Genomic DNA, 17040 nt, shown 5'->3' on the forward strand with positions numbered 1-17040 from the left:
CATGTTTTGTAGCTTAATATTTAGTCCATATTATGTGCACAAGCATCATTAATTCAATTCTAGAAAATTCATCATGAAGGTCCTTATGGGAAGCGTAAAAAATATGAAAATGAGAATGCCACAATTAAAATCCTGGCCTCTGATGAGTCACAGGAGTATTAAAATCAGTAACAAAATATCTAAATGCCATCAATTCATATATATTTCCAAAGCAATTGTATATTAATAAAATCTAATCCTATTTATCTGTACTATTCATTTATCAATAAATTCTGATGAAAAATAAATAGATCTCCAATCTCTTTATCTGTTGTCTAGAGTGTCTCAACCTGTCTGCTGCGACACAGTTGGTTTATGGGATTGGTATCAATCTGGTATGGAAAAATTGTCTTGGTGCTTATTCAGATTTTCCTTGATGGTAATCTCACATGATAATCTGAATGTATAAAATTGAAACATAATATTTAACACCCTAAAATAATGTTTTAATAGCTAAAAATAATTAAAAAATAACAATAACATATATGCAAAAATATAAGTAGGCTCAAAATATGGCAAAATATGAAGCAAGATATTTTTAATCAATTTTAAAATGTTAAGGGATCATCTCAACCTGGAGCTTTGTGGTGGAGACTAAATTGTCTGCTCTTCCCTTAATCTTCAATTTTATTTTTCAATTCCTTCTTTCATTTAACAATAAAATATCTCAAATTGCTGTTGGATTCTTCTGTTGGGTGATGGTTTTCATACCTGCAATGACAAATGATGATATACCTTATGATACAAGGAATAAAACATGTTCCAAATGTTGCAAAATAAACATATTGTGAATATATTTATTTTTACCTAAAACTGTTTAACAAAAGTGAAAGAAGCTGCATACAATAACTCATTTAAGTAGAAAGACCTTAAATTCCTTTTCTGAGCCCAGTGTCTTGTTATCAAAATAAATCTTATAGAATGAATGAATGTCCTGATTTTCTCACATTATATATTCCTTAAGTTTCAAGGAAACAGAAGCCTAGCTCATTAGCGAGGTTTCTTGCAATTAGTGGAAGTTTGACATGAAATACTGTAAAGTTTGGATCTGGGTAAATTCTGTTTTGTAAATTAGGAAACTCTTGCATTGTTCTGGGTTTTCATTCCTATACTGCAACCACTGATGAACCTTAGGAATCTGAAATCTGAGATTTGATCTCATGGCATAGCAAATGCTTAAACTCCTTTAATCAATCACATGGAATTTACAAAGCAAAGTCAAAGAGAATTCAGCAAACTGTATGTTTAACCACTGTTTATAGAACATTATTCTATGGTGAATGAAAAAAAGTTACCCAGCTTTTTTAATCCGCCTTGTGAGAAATGCATCCAAAATTCTTTAAGTCTAAATACATCTGAGACTTAATATAGAATATTCATTGTACATTATAAATTGGTCTTTACCAGAATCCTCCCGCGCAAAAAAATGGCGTAGTTTATAAATTTATGAGTGCTGAATTAATTTCTGAAATTGGAATTCCTCTACCATTAACAGTTTCTGTGATTTATCAGATGCAGTTAAAAAAATTGTTTACATTTGTTTTATGGTATAAGTAAATTCTATGCTTACAGTATTACTGATGTAAGCATACTTTTGAGCTGAAAAATGGACATTTTCCTCGTTCTTAATGTTAGTTCAGGTGGAAACAACGCAAAATCAGGTAATTGCTACAAATTTTTGTTCTCAAACTTTATTTTTTTCTGTCTTCTTAATTCCTTCAGAATAGCCAGGAATTATATTTAGAAGGTCAGAAAGATGATTTGTTTTGTCTAGAAGAGAAAAAGCAGCTGTTTAAATGGTTTTTACAGAAATATACAAGGTTGAGTTGATCGATTCATTGTGTCGACCATACAGGTAGGCACACAAAAAAACACACCCTTCCATTATTGAAAAATAAAAAGTTTTCTTGGGAATACAAAGGCAGCAAACAAACTACAAAGAGCTAGTTGAGAAGCTTCATTTTCTTCCTACCTATCACTTAGGTGCAATATGTGTTTAAAAAATAATTTCTTATACTGTGATTTGGCTTTTTTCCTGGTCTCAGTTGAACATGGGGAGTGGTCCCGTAAGGACATTGCTCAGATGGAGAGACATTATGTTGGAAAGCGGAGTGAGTCTATGTTTGGAGACATCTGTTGGTCTTTACACTGTGAAACACCTTCAGAAATTTAGTAAAGGGGAAACTAATACTATGTAACTACTTTTTACAAGTAATAATTGTATATAAAATAATATATGTACTGTATAATACATATGTTTTCAAGCTTAGGTAATTAATTTTGAAAAATCATTAGAATTTTTGTCTGAAATAGTGCTTTTTTTCATTTTCGACATTCATTTCTCAAAAGCTGGATGAAATAGAGCAATTCAGCATCCTCAGATATATAAAGAACACTGTAAAATTTATGACAAGAGAGGAAAAAAAATTGCAGACCAACAAGATATGACTGAATGACTTTTGAATAAAAAGAGTGCAAAAATGTAAACGCCTTAAGCCATCTTTGCTTTAAGTCTGTTTTTTTTTCTTTCTATCCTGCTTTTCAGACAATTGCTCAGTCTCCTAGATGACGACACCTCAATTCCGTTTAACTTTTTAATGCACTTATTCATTTCATGATGGTGACTGCCACTACCCATCCACTACCTATTTTACAAATTTACAAAACGCAAAGCATTTTTCAAATGATATATTTTTGTACAGCTTCGACACAACTGCCATGTCTTTTGGTCAGTTTTCAGCAACCTTTGACCTTAATGAATTTGCCTGCATTTAAGGTGCTTTGTGTCTTAACAACCCATAGAAAAATATTAAGTCATCTGTTCTAAAAGTTAGAATTATCGGTACTAGAGGTTAAGATGGTCAACCAATACAGAATAGGTTTGGGGTGAAAAGTTTGATTTCCAGGATATCTAAAAAGCAGTGTCAGAATCAGGTCAAGCAAGACCTGTAAGGCACAGCATTGGGTCAGCATATGAGGACATAATAATTAAGTTTTACATAGCATGTATTTATAGTTGACTGTAATGCTGATGATTGTAATGGAACAAAAATATTGGTTTTCTGAGTTCATCAATAGAGATGTGGTTTCATTTGATTTCTACCAGCTCCATCAATTGAAGGTCTCTGTTAATTATTCAGATAGTATTTCACGACTATAAAGTGCAATAAATGCAAATGAGTAGAAGCAAACATCGTGTGCAAGATTATTTGAAAACACAATACTGAAGTTGAATAGATATTATTTTGTCTATTCCTTTTTTATAGGAGGATTTAATTTCTGATCTTAATTTTACAGTTGCTTTTGAAACTACGAACCTGGTTTTCTTTACCACCATATTTCCTTTATTTACACAATGCCATTTTGAATTCCGTCACATAGCTTAAGTATTCATAATGATGATATAGTTGAATGTGACAATATAAATATGATGCTGATGGCACGTTATTCTGTCCATCACTGGATACAACAACCTTCAAAACACTTAGCGATAGTAATTTCATTTTTATGAGATAGAATTTTGTGTTTTGGTAACAACTTCATTCTGTCTTTGACCTTTGATTTCATCTTGCTCCTTAAACTTGTTTATAGATTTAATTTGTCCTCACAGTTTTTAACCCTTTTGCTTCTTTATGTCATTGATGTGTTCTAATCCTGGTTTACTGGGCTCATAATAATCATTGGGCACATCATTGTGTCCTTAACATGTACAAGAGATGAAGGGCACAGATAAGGAGCAGTCATCCAGAAGCATTGGTTCAGAGTCAGTATTATGCAGTACAAAGATACTGTGGGAGGAAACCGGAGCGCCTGGAGGAAACCCTCGCAGACACGGGGAGAACATGCAAACTCCACGCAGGATAGATCCAGGAAGCGAACCCAGGTCTCCTTACTGTGAGGCAGCAGCACTACCACTGCACCACTGTGCTGCCCTAAGATATGAGTGTATACATTTAAAATCTGAGCAATGGCATTCCATCCAGGGTTGGTTTATATCTTGCGCCTAATACTGTTGAGATCCTAAATTGGATTAGGCAGGTTTTAAAAATGAATGGATGGGAGGAAGGGTGGATGGATGAATGGATTTTTTTTTGTAAAAAAAGGGTTGGATAGTGAGATGAACATTAGAACAACTGTAATAAAAACAGGCCATTGAGCCTCACAGGCTTGCCAGTCTTGTTCACCTCGACATCTGTAGGTCCCTAATGCCTACTCTGTACCAAACTACTTAGTTACTTATTCTGTGTGTTAATGGATTTTTGTGTCAAGACAGTGATTTGTAAAATCATTGTATTTGATGCTGTATGTTATTGCTTTGAATTTTATTGTTGTGTTCTTTGAAAAGCACCTTACTATGTTGGCAAATGTAAGTTTCAATGATACTTACAGTCAGTATATTTGAAATTTTTGAATGAAGCACTTAGATACACTATAATAATTTTTGTAGCAATTGTATAACCATATACAGGAAGGTGGTAAGCAGGTATAGTACATGTCAGTATACCATTTATAAGAACTTGAATAAACTTTTAAGAACATACAAAAATATTAATTTAAAGGATATATATATATATATATATATATATATATATATATATATATATATATATATATATATATATATATATATATATATATAAATAAATAAATAAATAAATATATATATGTATATATATATATATATATATATATATATATATATATATATATATATATATATATATATATTATATAGATATAATAATAACAAATAATGGACATTGCATTACTTAAATTAGATAAAACGGTTCAGTTGATCAAGCTCATTTGGTTATAATGTTCACAAAGGTTCTAATTTGTCTTCCAGATACTTTCAAAATGCTGTCAAGGTTTTGCAACATGACTCAGCTGTTTTTTATTTTAATTCTTTTAATTTTTGTGACCCTTTGTGTTAGGATGTTCTTCTTGTATCCCTATTTTATTTCAAAATGTACATCCTTGAGTGTATGGTTTAACTAAATGAATTCTACTGGATCATCTTTACCATTCCCTTCATGGATATTAAATGTCTGAATTAGGTCCCCCTTCTCTACTCATGAATAAATATGTTTAAATCCTTTATCATTTTGGGTAGGGTAGACCCAATATTCCCTGAATGCTCTGGGTGTCTCAGGGCCATCTTAACGGCATCATAGGCTCCTGAGCAAAGTAGTTGCCCTGGGGACCCTGCTTCGACAGCAAAGCAGAAACATGCATAAGCATTGTGGGCCTCTGTGTTCCTGAGGCACCGGGGTAGTGCTGCTTGTGCCCATACATTAAGACAGCCGTCTCTTCTTTGCACAGTACTGGGAAATATTAAGTCATTTGTTGACACATCTGGAAGTATACACAGGAGACATGATCTTGTTAACACATTATACAGTTGGAATATAATACTCCTTGATTTATACTTGTCATGATTTTGCTAATAATGACCATATGCCTTTTTTTACAGAAAACAACCAGGAAAAGCAGTCAGGCAACAGGCAGAAGGTCAAAATACAAAGTTGAAGAAGGAAAAACTAATCATGTAACCCAGTTTGAAAAAGCATAAAACAATGGTCAACCAAATCAAAGCAATTCCTGGAGTAGCAGTATCTGGAATTCATAAAGATAGATATCTGTCTCTGAAATGAACATAGACTGCCTAGAGATGTGAGACAAGATTGTGCAATTGTATTACACCCCATATTTAAGGGTTTTTTTTTTGTGTTCTATAATAAATTGCATATTTCTTTCATAAGCACAGTGATGTAAGAAAGAATAAGAACTCTATGTCTGTTTGCAAGAAAAAGGTGCTTTATTTTTCAACCATCAAAACATTCAATTACCTAGTCAGTTTCCTTATTCTTCACATATTTAAAGGGAAGGTTTTCTGAATGAATACTCTCTGTCAAAGAAAAACAAAGAAGACATTTTATGTTTTTTTTCTAATTTTGCATACTGGAACAACATTATCATTGTCATAAGTCAACATTTACATATTTAAAGACAGGATTTGATGTTGTCATGTCATTTGTCCATCTCTGACAGCCTGCGCTGTCTCAGTTGGTAGTGAGGGTGTACAAGCCTCAATCACACTGCTTCACTTCCTGTTGTGCAGGTCAACAAGGGACAGGAGGAAGCTGCGCTACTTTGAAACCCTTGGTGGGACAAAGGGGTGGTTGAGTCAGTCTTACTCAGGACCTTTCCTCTCACTTGGTGCCATAGGTGGCACTATCAGGAGTACATGACTCCCATTAGCATCACTCAAGAGATCATTGATCACGCAAACCACTTCACCACATTAAGGCACTGACTCATTGGACGAAGAATTCTATGATTTTCATGAGTGTAATAACAAAGTAGAGCTATAATTTAACAAACAACTGATCATGGCCTTGTCACTGTTATTATTATATTATCCATTCACTCATTTTCTTATATCAATTACTTCAAATTCAGTTCTCAGAGTTATGTAATATTATTTCCTCCCCGGCCATATGCTTATACGTTGTCTCTGTCCTGCTCCACTGACAGACTGAGGCGATCTTTCCTCCCCCACACTATGCGACTTTTCAATTCCACCCCCTTGGGGTGGTAAACGTTAATATTATTCAAAGTTATTGTCTGTCTGTATACCTGCATTTTTATCACCCTTTAATTTAATATTGTCTTTATCAGTATGCTGCTGCTGGAGTATGTGAATTTCCCCTTGGGATTAATAAAGTATCTATCTATCTATCTATCTATCTATCTATCTATCTATCTATCTATCTATCTATCTATCTATCTATCTATCTATCTATCTATCTATCTATCTATCTATCTATCTATCTATCTATCTATCTATCTGCCCACAGCACTGGACTCCTGAACTTCATCATATAACTATTAAAAAGTATTATAGTTAATAGCATTTTATGCTATTCTTAATTCTGTTAGGACCCATCCTAACTCATATTTTTGTTTCTTTCTTTGTACTTTCTTTTCATTTTTTATTATTTCTTTTTTCTTTTGTAATGTAGTTCTCTTTTACTTTTTATAAATCACCTTAGTATGAAAATGTACAATACAGATAAATGTTGTTATTAATCTCTATTATTAAATGTTTTGTATTTAGGTACTTTCCCAAAATGCCTTCTTTATTTGCATTACAAACAAGCATAATTATTACATAAATATTATCTTAAAATGTAATCTAATGAAATATTGTTAATTTATAGTGCTACACCAAATTCTAAAAGCACTTTTAAAAAATGCAATTTTTAATAAAACAACAAAAATCAAGCTTCTGTGTTTGCATGTCATTTCTTGAATTTCAGTACTTTAATATTTTAGTAATTAGCAGGGCATAGAATAAAATTTAAATTCAAAAAGTGTTCATTACAGCAGATTGGCTGCAAGCCCTGCTTTTATTTGTATTCCAATTGTTGTACACCATTTAGAAGCTTACTGTACCTGCATTTTCATCCACAACATCATCATATGGTATATCACCAGAGGCAAAATTATCTGTAAAATATAAAGATGACTTGGCATGTTAATGAGAGAGTTACAAAGTAAGATATATAATAGTCAGCAGAGTTTCTGGATTTTTTATGTTTATTTGTACAGAAATAACTGTATTTGACTGTATTAAAATGGAAGAACCTAACTTCCAAATTAAATAATGTACACATTATTTATTTATTTATTTATTTGTACATTAATTTTTTTATGGTTTATTTTATACAGAAATTGAATGTTGTTGTATTTTGTACGCACAGAAAAAATTATATCAATCTGAAATCAGTATTAATGTCTGTACCTGCATAGTCATTCATAACATCATCATATGATATGTTATCATAAAGCATGCTGCCTGGAAAGGAGAAAAATACAATAAAATTAGAGAAGAAATCATGTTCTGAAATGTTTCTGTAATAGGTTTTATTATCTCGCAGTTAATGCTTAACTTTATTGTCACTTATTTAGTGCCCTTTCCACATATTGGACTGTTCAATCACTCAAACAGCCTCTCCTGTAATTAATTTATGCTGCTCTAGAAGGAAAATGGCATCCCAACTCGGGCACTCGGAGATTAAAAATGATTTTTGCAACATCCACTTTTAACAAAACTGGAATGTATCTGTTTTCATTTCTTGCTTTTTAGTCATTCTTGTGCATGTGGTTGCACCATAGTGTTGGTGTATGTATTTATTGTAGATCTATTTATGTATTTGTTAATTTAAAGAGCTTCTGTAAAAAGCCAAATTTCCCCTTGTGGTCAAATAAAGATCTATCTATCTATCTATCTATCTATCTATCTATCTATCTATCTATCTATCTATCTATCTATCTATCTATCTATCTATCTATCTATCTATCTATCTATCTATCTCAAGCACATTCTTAATTCTCAGACCCCCCACCCACAATATGTTTCTGCTAATACTAACTGTTAACCTAAAAATTATTAGTCACTGAAGTTGAATAATGCCATCTAAAATGAAGCTCTTGACCATTATTGTCATACACCTACTCTAATACTCCAAGTATATCAAACCACAGTCTTCATGATCAAATATGTCAGTGCTTATTTCTAGAAGGCAGAATTACTATGATATGAAAATTGTGAAGGTTAAACAATAAATTTAGACATTTTTAAAAATTACACCATTTAAAAAAGTAATTACACATTTTATTAATCCCTACATATGGTATTGTGATCAATTGTTGTGTACATTAAAAAGAGAGCACTTAAGAATAACAGTTTAAAAATAACACACCAAAAAGCTGACACCTGACTAGTCACAGGAAACTTATTTTGTAGGAATTAGACTGTTTTGTGCCAAACAGAATGCACGCTTCCACTTTCTGTGCATATCTAAAGTTATTATATTATCTAGTATATTGTCTAGTATATTGTCTAGTATATATATTAAGTATATTGTCTATACTTGTGACTTACATGAAGATCAGATCACATGTTATGACCAGTCAATGCTGAGAAACAAGTCATAAAGAAGGGGAGGCAGCATAAAGCAGAAGGACGCCTCACGCCTGGACAAACTGGTGAGGAAGGCAGGCTCTATTGTTGGCATGGAGCTGGATAGTTTAACATTTGTGGCAGAGCGACGGGCATTCAGCAGGCTCCTATCAATTATGGAGAATCCACTGCATCCACTAAACAGTGTCATCTCCAGACAGAAGAGCAGCTTCAGCGACAGACTGATGTCACTGTCCTGCTCCACTGACAGACTGAGGAGATCGTTCCTCCCCCACACTATGCGACTCTTCAATTCCACCCGGGGGGGGTAAATGTTACCATTATACAAAGTTATTGTCTGTTATACCTGCATTTTTATTACTCTTTAATTTAATATTGTTTTTTGTATCAATATGCTGCTGCTGGAGTATGTGAATTTCCCCTTGGGATTAATAAAATATCTATCTATCTATCTATCTATCTATCTATCTATCTATCTATCTATCTATCTATCTATCTATCTATCTATCTATCTATCTATCTATCTATCTATCTATCTATCTATCTATCTATCTCAAGCACATTCTTAATTCTCAGACCCCCCACCCACAATATGTTTCTGCTAATACTAACTGTTAACCTAACAATCATCTATCTTCACCAGGAGATAAAGAGGAAAAGCAAAACAAGGAAAAATGCTCATAATTGAATCCAGCACTCCAGTCAGATCTCACCCATATTTAAACACTAAACTGACATATTTTAAGCATATTTAAACACTTAAACTGATCACACAACCCATTGACTACCTACTGTACTAGTCAACGTCAGAGTAAGGCAAGTCAAACAAATATATTAGTAATAAATTTCTTATATTTTTATTTATATTTGGTAATGTGAAAAGATATAAAACAAGTGTCAGTCCCACAAGGATGTCTTATTCTTAGAATGAGAAAAAAACCTCTCCTATTATCCAATTGATTAGTTTTACCTTACCTTTTCTGGGTAAACTGTATGTTCTTCCTAATTTATACTCAATTTCTTCATAATACATGTCTTGTTGAGGGTAGTAAGTGACTTCCCATTCTTCGATCTCTGGAATGGAAAACGTGAGCATTTTAATGAAGGCTACAATTTCTTAATAATGAGGCAAATTCTCTGTACCTGTATGTGACACACTCAGCACTATGTCTGGTTTCCACTATTATTAATCTCCTTGCTACACCGGGGGTTAAAAAAAGGATTGATAAATAATAATTATAAATCAGTGTTAAATTTAATGCTTTACATGGTTCTCAAAGGCATCAATATTTCTAAAAAACAATAGAGGTTGGAGTGTGTGGCTGTTAATAAACACTCTGCAATAGGTTGATGGAGTTTGTGATAAAATCTTTTTTTTTTCTCTTTTGCATTGTAACTTGAAAGACTATATGCTACTACATTAATAGTCTTATATCAATGTGAATATCTTTTAATGATATGTTTTAATGGTGATTTTGAAGAGCAAGTCAAAGATTAAGAAAGATGGCACACATAGTGTAAACAATGAGGGTGGCATCACTAACAGAGGACCTTCAAAATAAGAGAGAAATTCCAAACATATCCCACACAGTCATCTCATAGCTCCAGGACTTTCCGGATTTCATCAATTTACCCACCAATGAAGCACAAATTACTTCTTAGCCTACCTCTCAACCCTTTCTCTTTCTATCCTGGCTTTTTTTTTTCCATCCTGCCGTCCGAGTTCTTTTTGCTCTCATTTTTCACTATCACACTATAACACAGTCATTTTTGGTCAAACCCTGAAATTACTTTTGCATTCAGGAGCAGCCCTGGATTTTTAAATGGGACATCAGATTAGAGTTATTTTTAATAGCCGTAGTATCCTTGAACCCCTGTGTCATCAGTTACCTTCAGAGGATCACATCTCATGGGCAACCATATGTGGAATATTGGAAGATAAAAACAATTTTTTTTTTTTTGCTTTGTACTTTATATCTTAGTTTGCAAGAACTTTGAAAAACACAAAGATTTATTTTTGTCTCTTCTGATTTTCTACTGATAAGTCTCTTTTTTTAACTATAGTATTTATATATAACAAGTTCTGATTCAATAATAAGATGTTTTCCCAAAGAATTAATCTAACTAGATATTTTGGTACATTTCTATCTCTCCAAAACATAGAGTGTTACACAGATTATACTATTCACTTTATTCTGACTGATGTAAGGTGTGAGTTTTACATGCCGTTATCCTAGCATTCATAAGATAATGCTCTCCCATACTTCTTTAGTCTTGTCATAGTTAACTCAGATATTCATATGCAGGCTCCATGAGATCTATTCTAATAAAAGATGTCCACAAGAACCATCGTAATGGTGATATCAGCTGTTATTTAAAGGAACTTTCCATAACACTAACCTTTCTTCTACACCTCCTACTAAAAGTGACATCTGGTACCTGCTCTGTCCTCCTGAGACAATACTCTACCCTCTACTGGTCCAAAAGTCTTTTAACCATCACCCAGTCCTCTGTGGCCTGACTCTACCCTTATAATGAGGGTGAAAGATCTTCTGCACAGGCTGGACTACCTGCCCTATGATGCCCAGAGAGTGCACCGTCTTTACCTTCCAGGTTTCCTTGGTGCCTCATCTTCTAGTCCTTCTGGGGAATCCATTGTGTCTGCAGGACATACTACCCCAATCAGTACCCTGTTGCCTAAGGCCTTTTCCTTGCCTTGTACTATACATGAGAGTCTGTGGTTATACAGGTTTATGTGGCCAAAGTGGCCACAATGTGTAAATGTAGGACAATGTGTAAATGTAGGAAAGAAAAGCCAAAAACAGACAATGTAGACCCAGGACAAAAACAGAATTCATACAACCCATCCCAAAAAGAAACATTTATTATTATTATTATTATTATTATTATTATTATTATTATTATTTAACTTTCATTTTCCATGAGCTTTGTTCTGTTCATTAACTGTTAAACATGCTTAATGCAGTTCATTGTCACATAACCTGCAGAATGATACTCAAGATGGTTCTTCTTCTTATAATAATAATAATAATAATAATAATAATAATAATATTTTACAAAATAAAGGAAAACAATGGAGTTATCAGTCAACTCACGCCTTCTTAGATCTTGCTTTTGTAGGTACTGCCCAAAGATGAGAATGAATGTTACAAAAAGCAAAGCTCCCAATATGAAGCACATGATCATCAGAATGCTCTGGTCTTTCTGGGCTGCATTTGATGGTGTGGACTTGGAAATATCTAAACAAAAGGGAACAGTAACATAGCATTGTTAAACTCACTTACTCACTCATGTTCACCAGGCATCAGCACTGGGTACAATTCAGGAACCAGGCTTCAGAAAGAGCCACTCAATCACAAAGATCAGTTTAGGATTGCTAAATAACTAAACATGCATGTCTTTGGGGAGGTGGAAGAAAAATAAAATGTGCAAACTTCACACAACCAATGATCAGGCATTGGATTCAATATAGGATGCTGAGTTTGTGAAGCACTTGTTTTAATCACTTTGATGAATAAATACTCCAAAAGGAACAAGGATAAAAGCAAGTGAAAAATGAGGGATGTGTGACTTAAAATAAAATCAGTTATATATTTTGTTTGTTGCTGCATTGCAAGAAGGCAACCAAGGTTCAGGCTCCATGTGCTCCATGCGTGGAGTTTGCATGTTCTCCCCATGTCTGTGTGGGTTTCCTCCGAGCACTGAATGTTAGGTGGACTGGTAGTGTTAAATTGGCTCCTGGCATGTGTGGGTGCATGTGTGTTCACCATGTGAAGAACTGGCATCCTCTTCAGATGTTGTTCCTGCCTCCTGCCTGATGATTTCTGGGATAAGCTCTAGCTTCCCTGTGACCCTGCTTTGAATAAGGGAATTTGGAAAATGTGTAGTGTTCAAATTTTAAAAGAAAATATCCATTTAATGAAAAGGATTTTTATGCATTATACATATGAGAAAATGTATATTTAAAACCATTTCCTTTTTAAGCAATGAATTATACAAACAATTGCAAAATGAATAATTAAGTTTATTAATACTTAATTTTATTCTGGAAACGAATGAGGTTTAATTGCAAAATGCTGTAAATGTCATATTCAAATTATTAGAGCTACCGGTATAGAACTTATTCAAGAGTCCCATGTCATACTTAAATCATATGTTAGAAAAAGAAAACCTCTCCTACTGTAGGTAAAACTGGAGTCCAATTCCTTGTATGTGTACATATACTTGGCCAATAAAGCTGATTCTGATTCTGATGTACACTCTCTTCCTCTCCTTTCTTCCTCTTCATCTTTTTCCACTTCTGAGTAGGGTCAGTGCACTTGATCAACCTTCTCCAAACAGTTTGGTTCTGCACCACCTCATCAGTCAAGCCTTTTTCCTTCACTTCTTCCTTTACTTTATCCGTCCACCTAAGCTTTGGCCTCCCTCTCCTTCTCTTCCCCTGTACTTTCATTCCCATCACTCTTTTGCCCATATATTAATTATCTTTCCTCATCACATGTAGATACCACTTCAACCTACTTTCCTTTACTTTTTTGATACATCTCCCACTTTGTTGTACCTCTGATTGTCTCATTTCCTTTTCTGTCCTTTTTTGTAACTCCACACATCCATCTCAACATTCTTATTTCTGACACATCTGACTTCTTCTCTAGTGCTCCCATTACTGCACTGCCCTGTCTTAAAAACTTTATCTTTAACCTTTTCCTTAAATCTCCAATCACACAATACTCCTGATACCTTCTTCCAATTGTTCCATTCACACTGCACTTTATGTGTTACCTCTGCATGTAATTTTCTATCTTAGGCTACCACTGATCCTAGATGTTTAAATTTATCCACTCTTTTCAATAGCTCTCTATGCAGGCCAGCATCTGAATCCTGATCATCATTAAACTTCTATCTTCTCTGTGTTCTGTCTTCTTCCTATTCTCTCTTCCAAAGCCCTTCTCCATTCTTCCAGCTTCCTCCCCATTTCTTCTTTTCTGGTGCTACATAATACAATGTCATCAGCAAAAAGCCTGCACCAAGGGATTGATCTTTAATCACATGACTCAATACATCAATAGCAAATTTAAAGAGGTAAGGAGTTAAAGAAGATCCCTGCTGCAGACCTATTCTAACTGGGATCTTGTCTGTTACATCATCTCTGCTTCTGACCTAAGTCCTAACTCCCTCATACATATCCTGGACAATCCTCATATACTTCTCTGGTCCTTCTTTCTCTCTCATGTACCTCCAGACCCCTGGACGTGGCACTCTATCATAAGCCTTCCACTATCTTTCAATAACAAACTGCTAAACTGTAGATTTTTAAGACATTTACTGCATTCTATGCAATCAACATGGCAGAGTGAGCTTACAGTATTGGCAAAGTTAGATTACTGTTTTATCTTCTTTTATTTGATTTAGAATTTATTTCTTGCACTTTTGGCAATTTCATTAAGCAGGTTTAAGAATGTACTACATTACCTAAAGATGTCCTTAGTTCCATTCTTATTTTTAACTAACACTCAGTCCCATTTATTTGTCTCACCTGCACAGATTACTCCGACATCTTGCTCATGAGTGCAGTTATTCTGGCGAAGCAGAGAGTGCTGGCAATCCCAAAGGTGATCTTCTGTGCCACTGCAAGTGACTTTATTCAGCCAGATGGTGCCATTACCTTGTCCAAAGCTGGGTCTTGTCTCTCTGCTCAGTGCAGTGCCACAACCCACTTGTTTGCATACCACCTGAGCATCCTTCAGATCCCATGAATCATCACAAACAGTTCCCCATGTATCACCATATAATATTTCCACACGACCAGAACAGGCTGTAGTCCCCTGCACTAACTGGACTTCTTTCGGCACTAAAATCAATAAGATTGGAATATTGTATTATCCGTGTTTACGATATATTTAATAAAGTGGTATTTAAAAGAAGAGTGCTATTTAAAATAATGATCAGTTGATCACATGAAGATTTATTATTAAAATCTGAGAGTGTAATAAGGTTATAATTATTATAAAAAAATGGAATGAAATTCATAAAATGATATGAAATAACTTTAGTAAAATACCAAAACTGATTAAATATAATATTTCAAATAGCTTTGCACAAATGCTTATGTTCTAAAGACCTGTAAGTGGAAGAAAATATATTATTTATAAATATATCAACACTTTCTATTTCTATAATATTTTTTGGTACAAACAACGAATACCTACCTCACCAAAAAGAATGACCAGATATTCAAATTAAAATCAAAAGGATGAATTTAATCTACATAAAATGGTTGACTTTTACATCACCTGCACAGAAAACTCCAGCATCCTCTTTGTGATGACAGTTGTGGTTTCCCAGAGATGCATGCTGACAGTCCCAGAGTCTCAGTTCACCGCCCTTGCAGTTCACTTCATCTAGCCAGATCGAGCCGTTCCCACTTCCAAAGGAAGCCTCACTGTGTGGGCTCACTGCCTCTCCACATCCAACATGCCTGCACACCACCTGAGCATCTGCCAAATCCCAGGAGTCATCACAGACTGTACCCCAGACATCCAGGTGCAACATTTCCACTCTGCCAGCACAGGAGTGTGGACCACCAATGAGGCGCAGTGATTCTGGTTCTGAAATTAAATGCAGCAGAATATACTAATATTCACTTCAGGAATAATCCTTCAGTGAAAATCTTTACTATATAAAATATAATGTAAGATGTTTGTCAAATGGAAATGATTCACAACAAAGTAAAATTTTATGGCAAAAAGGAGGAATGTCTGCTTCTTTTCGGTGCTTTGTGGTGTTAAGTCAAGTGAAGTTGGGGAGCATGAACTGGTACAGTGTGTTGCCACACCCACTACACATCAAAACAGCTCGGGATCCCGGTTGGCAACCCCCCAGGCAGATACGCGGTCCAGTCCTACCCTCCGGAAATTACTTTCTATCTGCTGCAGCCAGGTGTTATGTGGGTAACCCCTTGGTCTGGTCCAGCCACTTAGGTCCCCAACAATGAGGATCTTATGAGCCGGACCTTACCCGGCACAGAGAGCAGTGTTATCCCCCTGTAGTTGTAGATTGCAGATTGCAGCAACTACAGGGGTATTAGAAAAGTTGAAAATTAAACAACACTTATCATGGACTGATAAGATAATCTGTATATCAACTTTACTCTGCCTGGTCAGCTTTTTCATTTGTCTTTTGTGCTCTTCACCAGGCACCCTCTCATCCTACCAACTATATTTTGCAGTCAAAACATTATAAAAAGTGAAAGTAAACAAGCAATTCAACTTTTAAATGTTAAAGTGAAATATTAAAAACATCCACAATCAAAAATGTAGCATAGAGCAGAGAACCAAAACATACAATATTATATACTGTGGCAGGATGCCTTTATGCTGGAAGGACTGGGGGAGAGAGAGCATGTATAGGGCATTATCCTCCCCGGAACACTAGATGGCAGCACCCCTGGGTTACTGCAGTGGCATTGAATCTCACTGGGCTTCATTGGAGATGAGGTTTTGTTACTCATACCTTTTGTGTCCCGTGGATGCCTTCAGGGGGAGCTGCAGGGACTCATGAGCCCTACTTTGGCCTCCCACCTCACCTGGAAGTGCTTCTGGATCATGCTAAGGGGTCACCAGAAGTACCCCCGGGTGCGGCATAAAAGCAGCCTTACTTCATTCCAGGAACAAGAGTTGGGAGGAAGAGGATGAAGCTCTGCTGGAGGAAGGAGTAAGGCAGAGAGAGACAGAGAAGATGACACTAAGAAAGAAGACAAAAGAATACTGTGCTGTGTATTTGTGCTTCCTGTACTGTGTTTAAACGCTGTGTTCTGTGCTGGAGTTGTGCCTGTGTCTGCCTGTGCTGGGCTTGGGGAGCTGGAGCACCCCCTTCAGGCCACTATATATACTGTATATGGAGACAAAGGTCTGTAATCCATCCATCCATTTTCCAACCCGCTGAATCCGAACACAGGGTCATGGGGGTCTGCTGGAGCCAATCCCAGCCAA

The 17040-nt window shown here is 35.1% G+C and overlaps 1 protein-coding gene across 1 annotated transcript; it reads right to left on the reverse strand.

Moving 5' to 3' along the window:
• Positions 1-706: 706 nt before the first annotated feature.
• On the reverse strand, positions 707-16655 carry LOC127526599 (deleted in malignant brain tumors 1 protein-like). Its single transcript, XM_051922473.1, has 8 exons — positions 16635-16655; positions 15343-15682; positions 14586-14900; positions 12145-12288; positions 10004-10102; positions 7847-7900; positions 7498-7551; positions 707-750 (listed from the first exon to the last, which is right to left on the reverse strand). Exons 1-8 carry the CDS (start codon positions 16653-16655, stop codon positions 707-709), a joined length of 1071 nt encoding a protein of 356 aa, XP_051778433.1.
• Between the last annotated feature and the right edge of the window lie 385 nt (positions 16656-17040).

This window comes from Erpetoichthys calabaricus, chromosome 2, assembly GCF_900747795.2.
Source record: "Erpetoichthys calabaricus chromosome 2, fErpCal1.3, whole genome shotgun sequence".
Taxonomy (NCBI): Eukaryota; Metazoa; Chordata; class Cladistia; order Polypteriformes; family Polypteridae; genus Erpetoichthys; species Erpetoichthys calabaricus.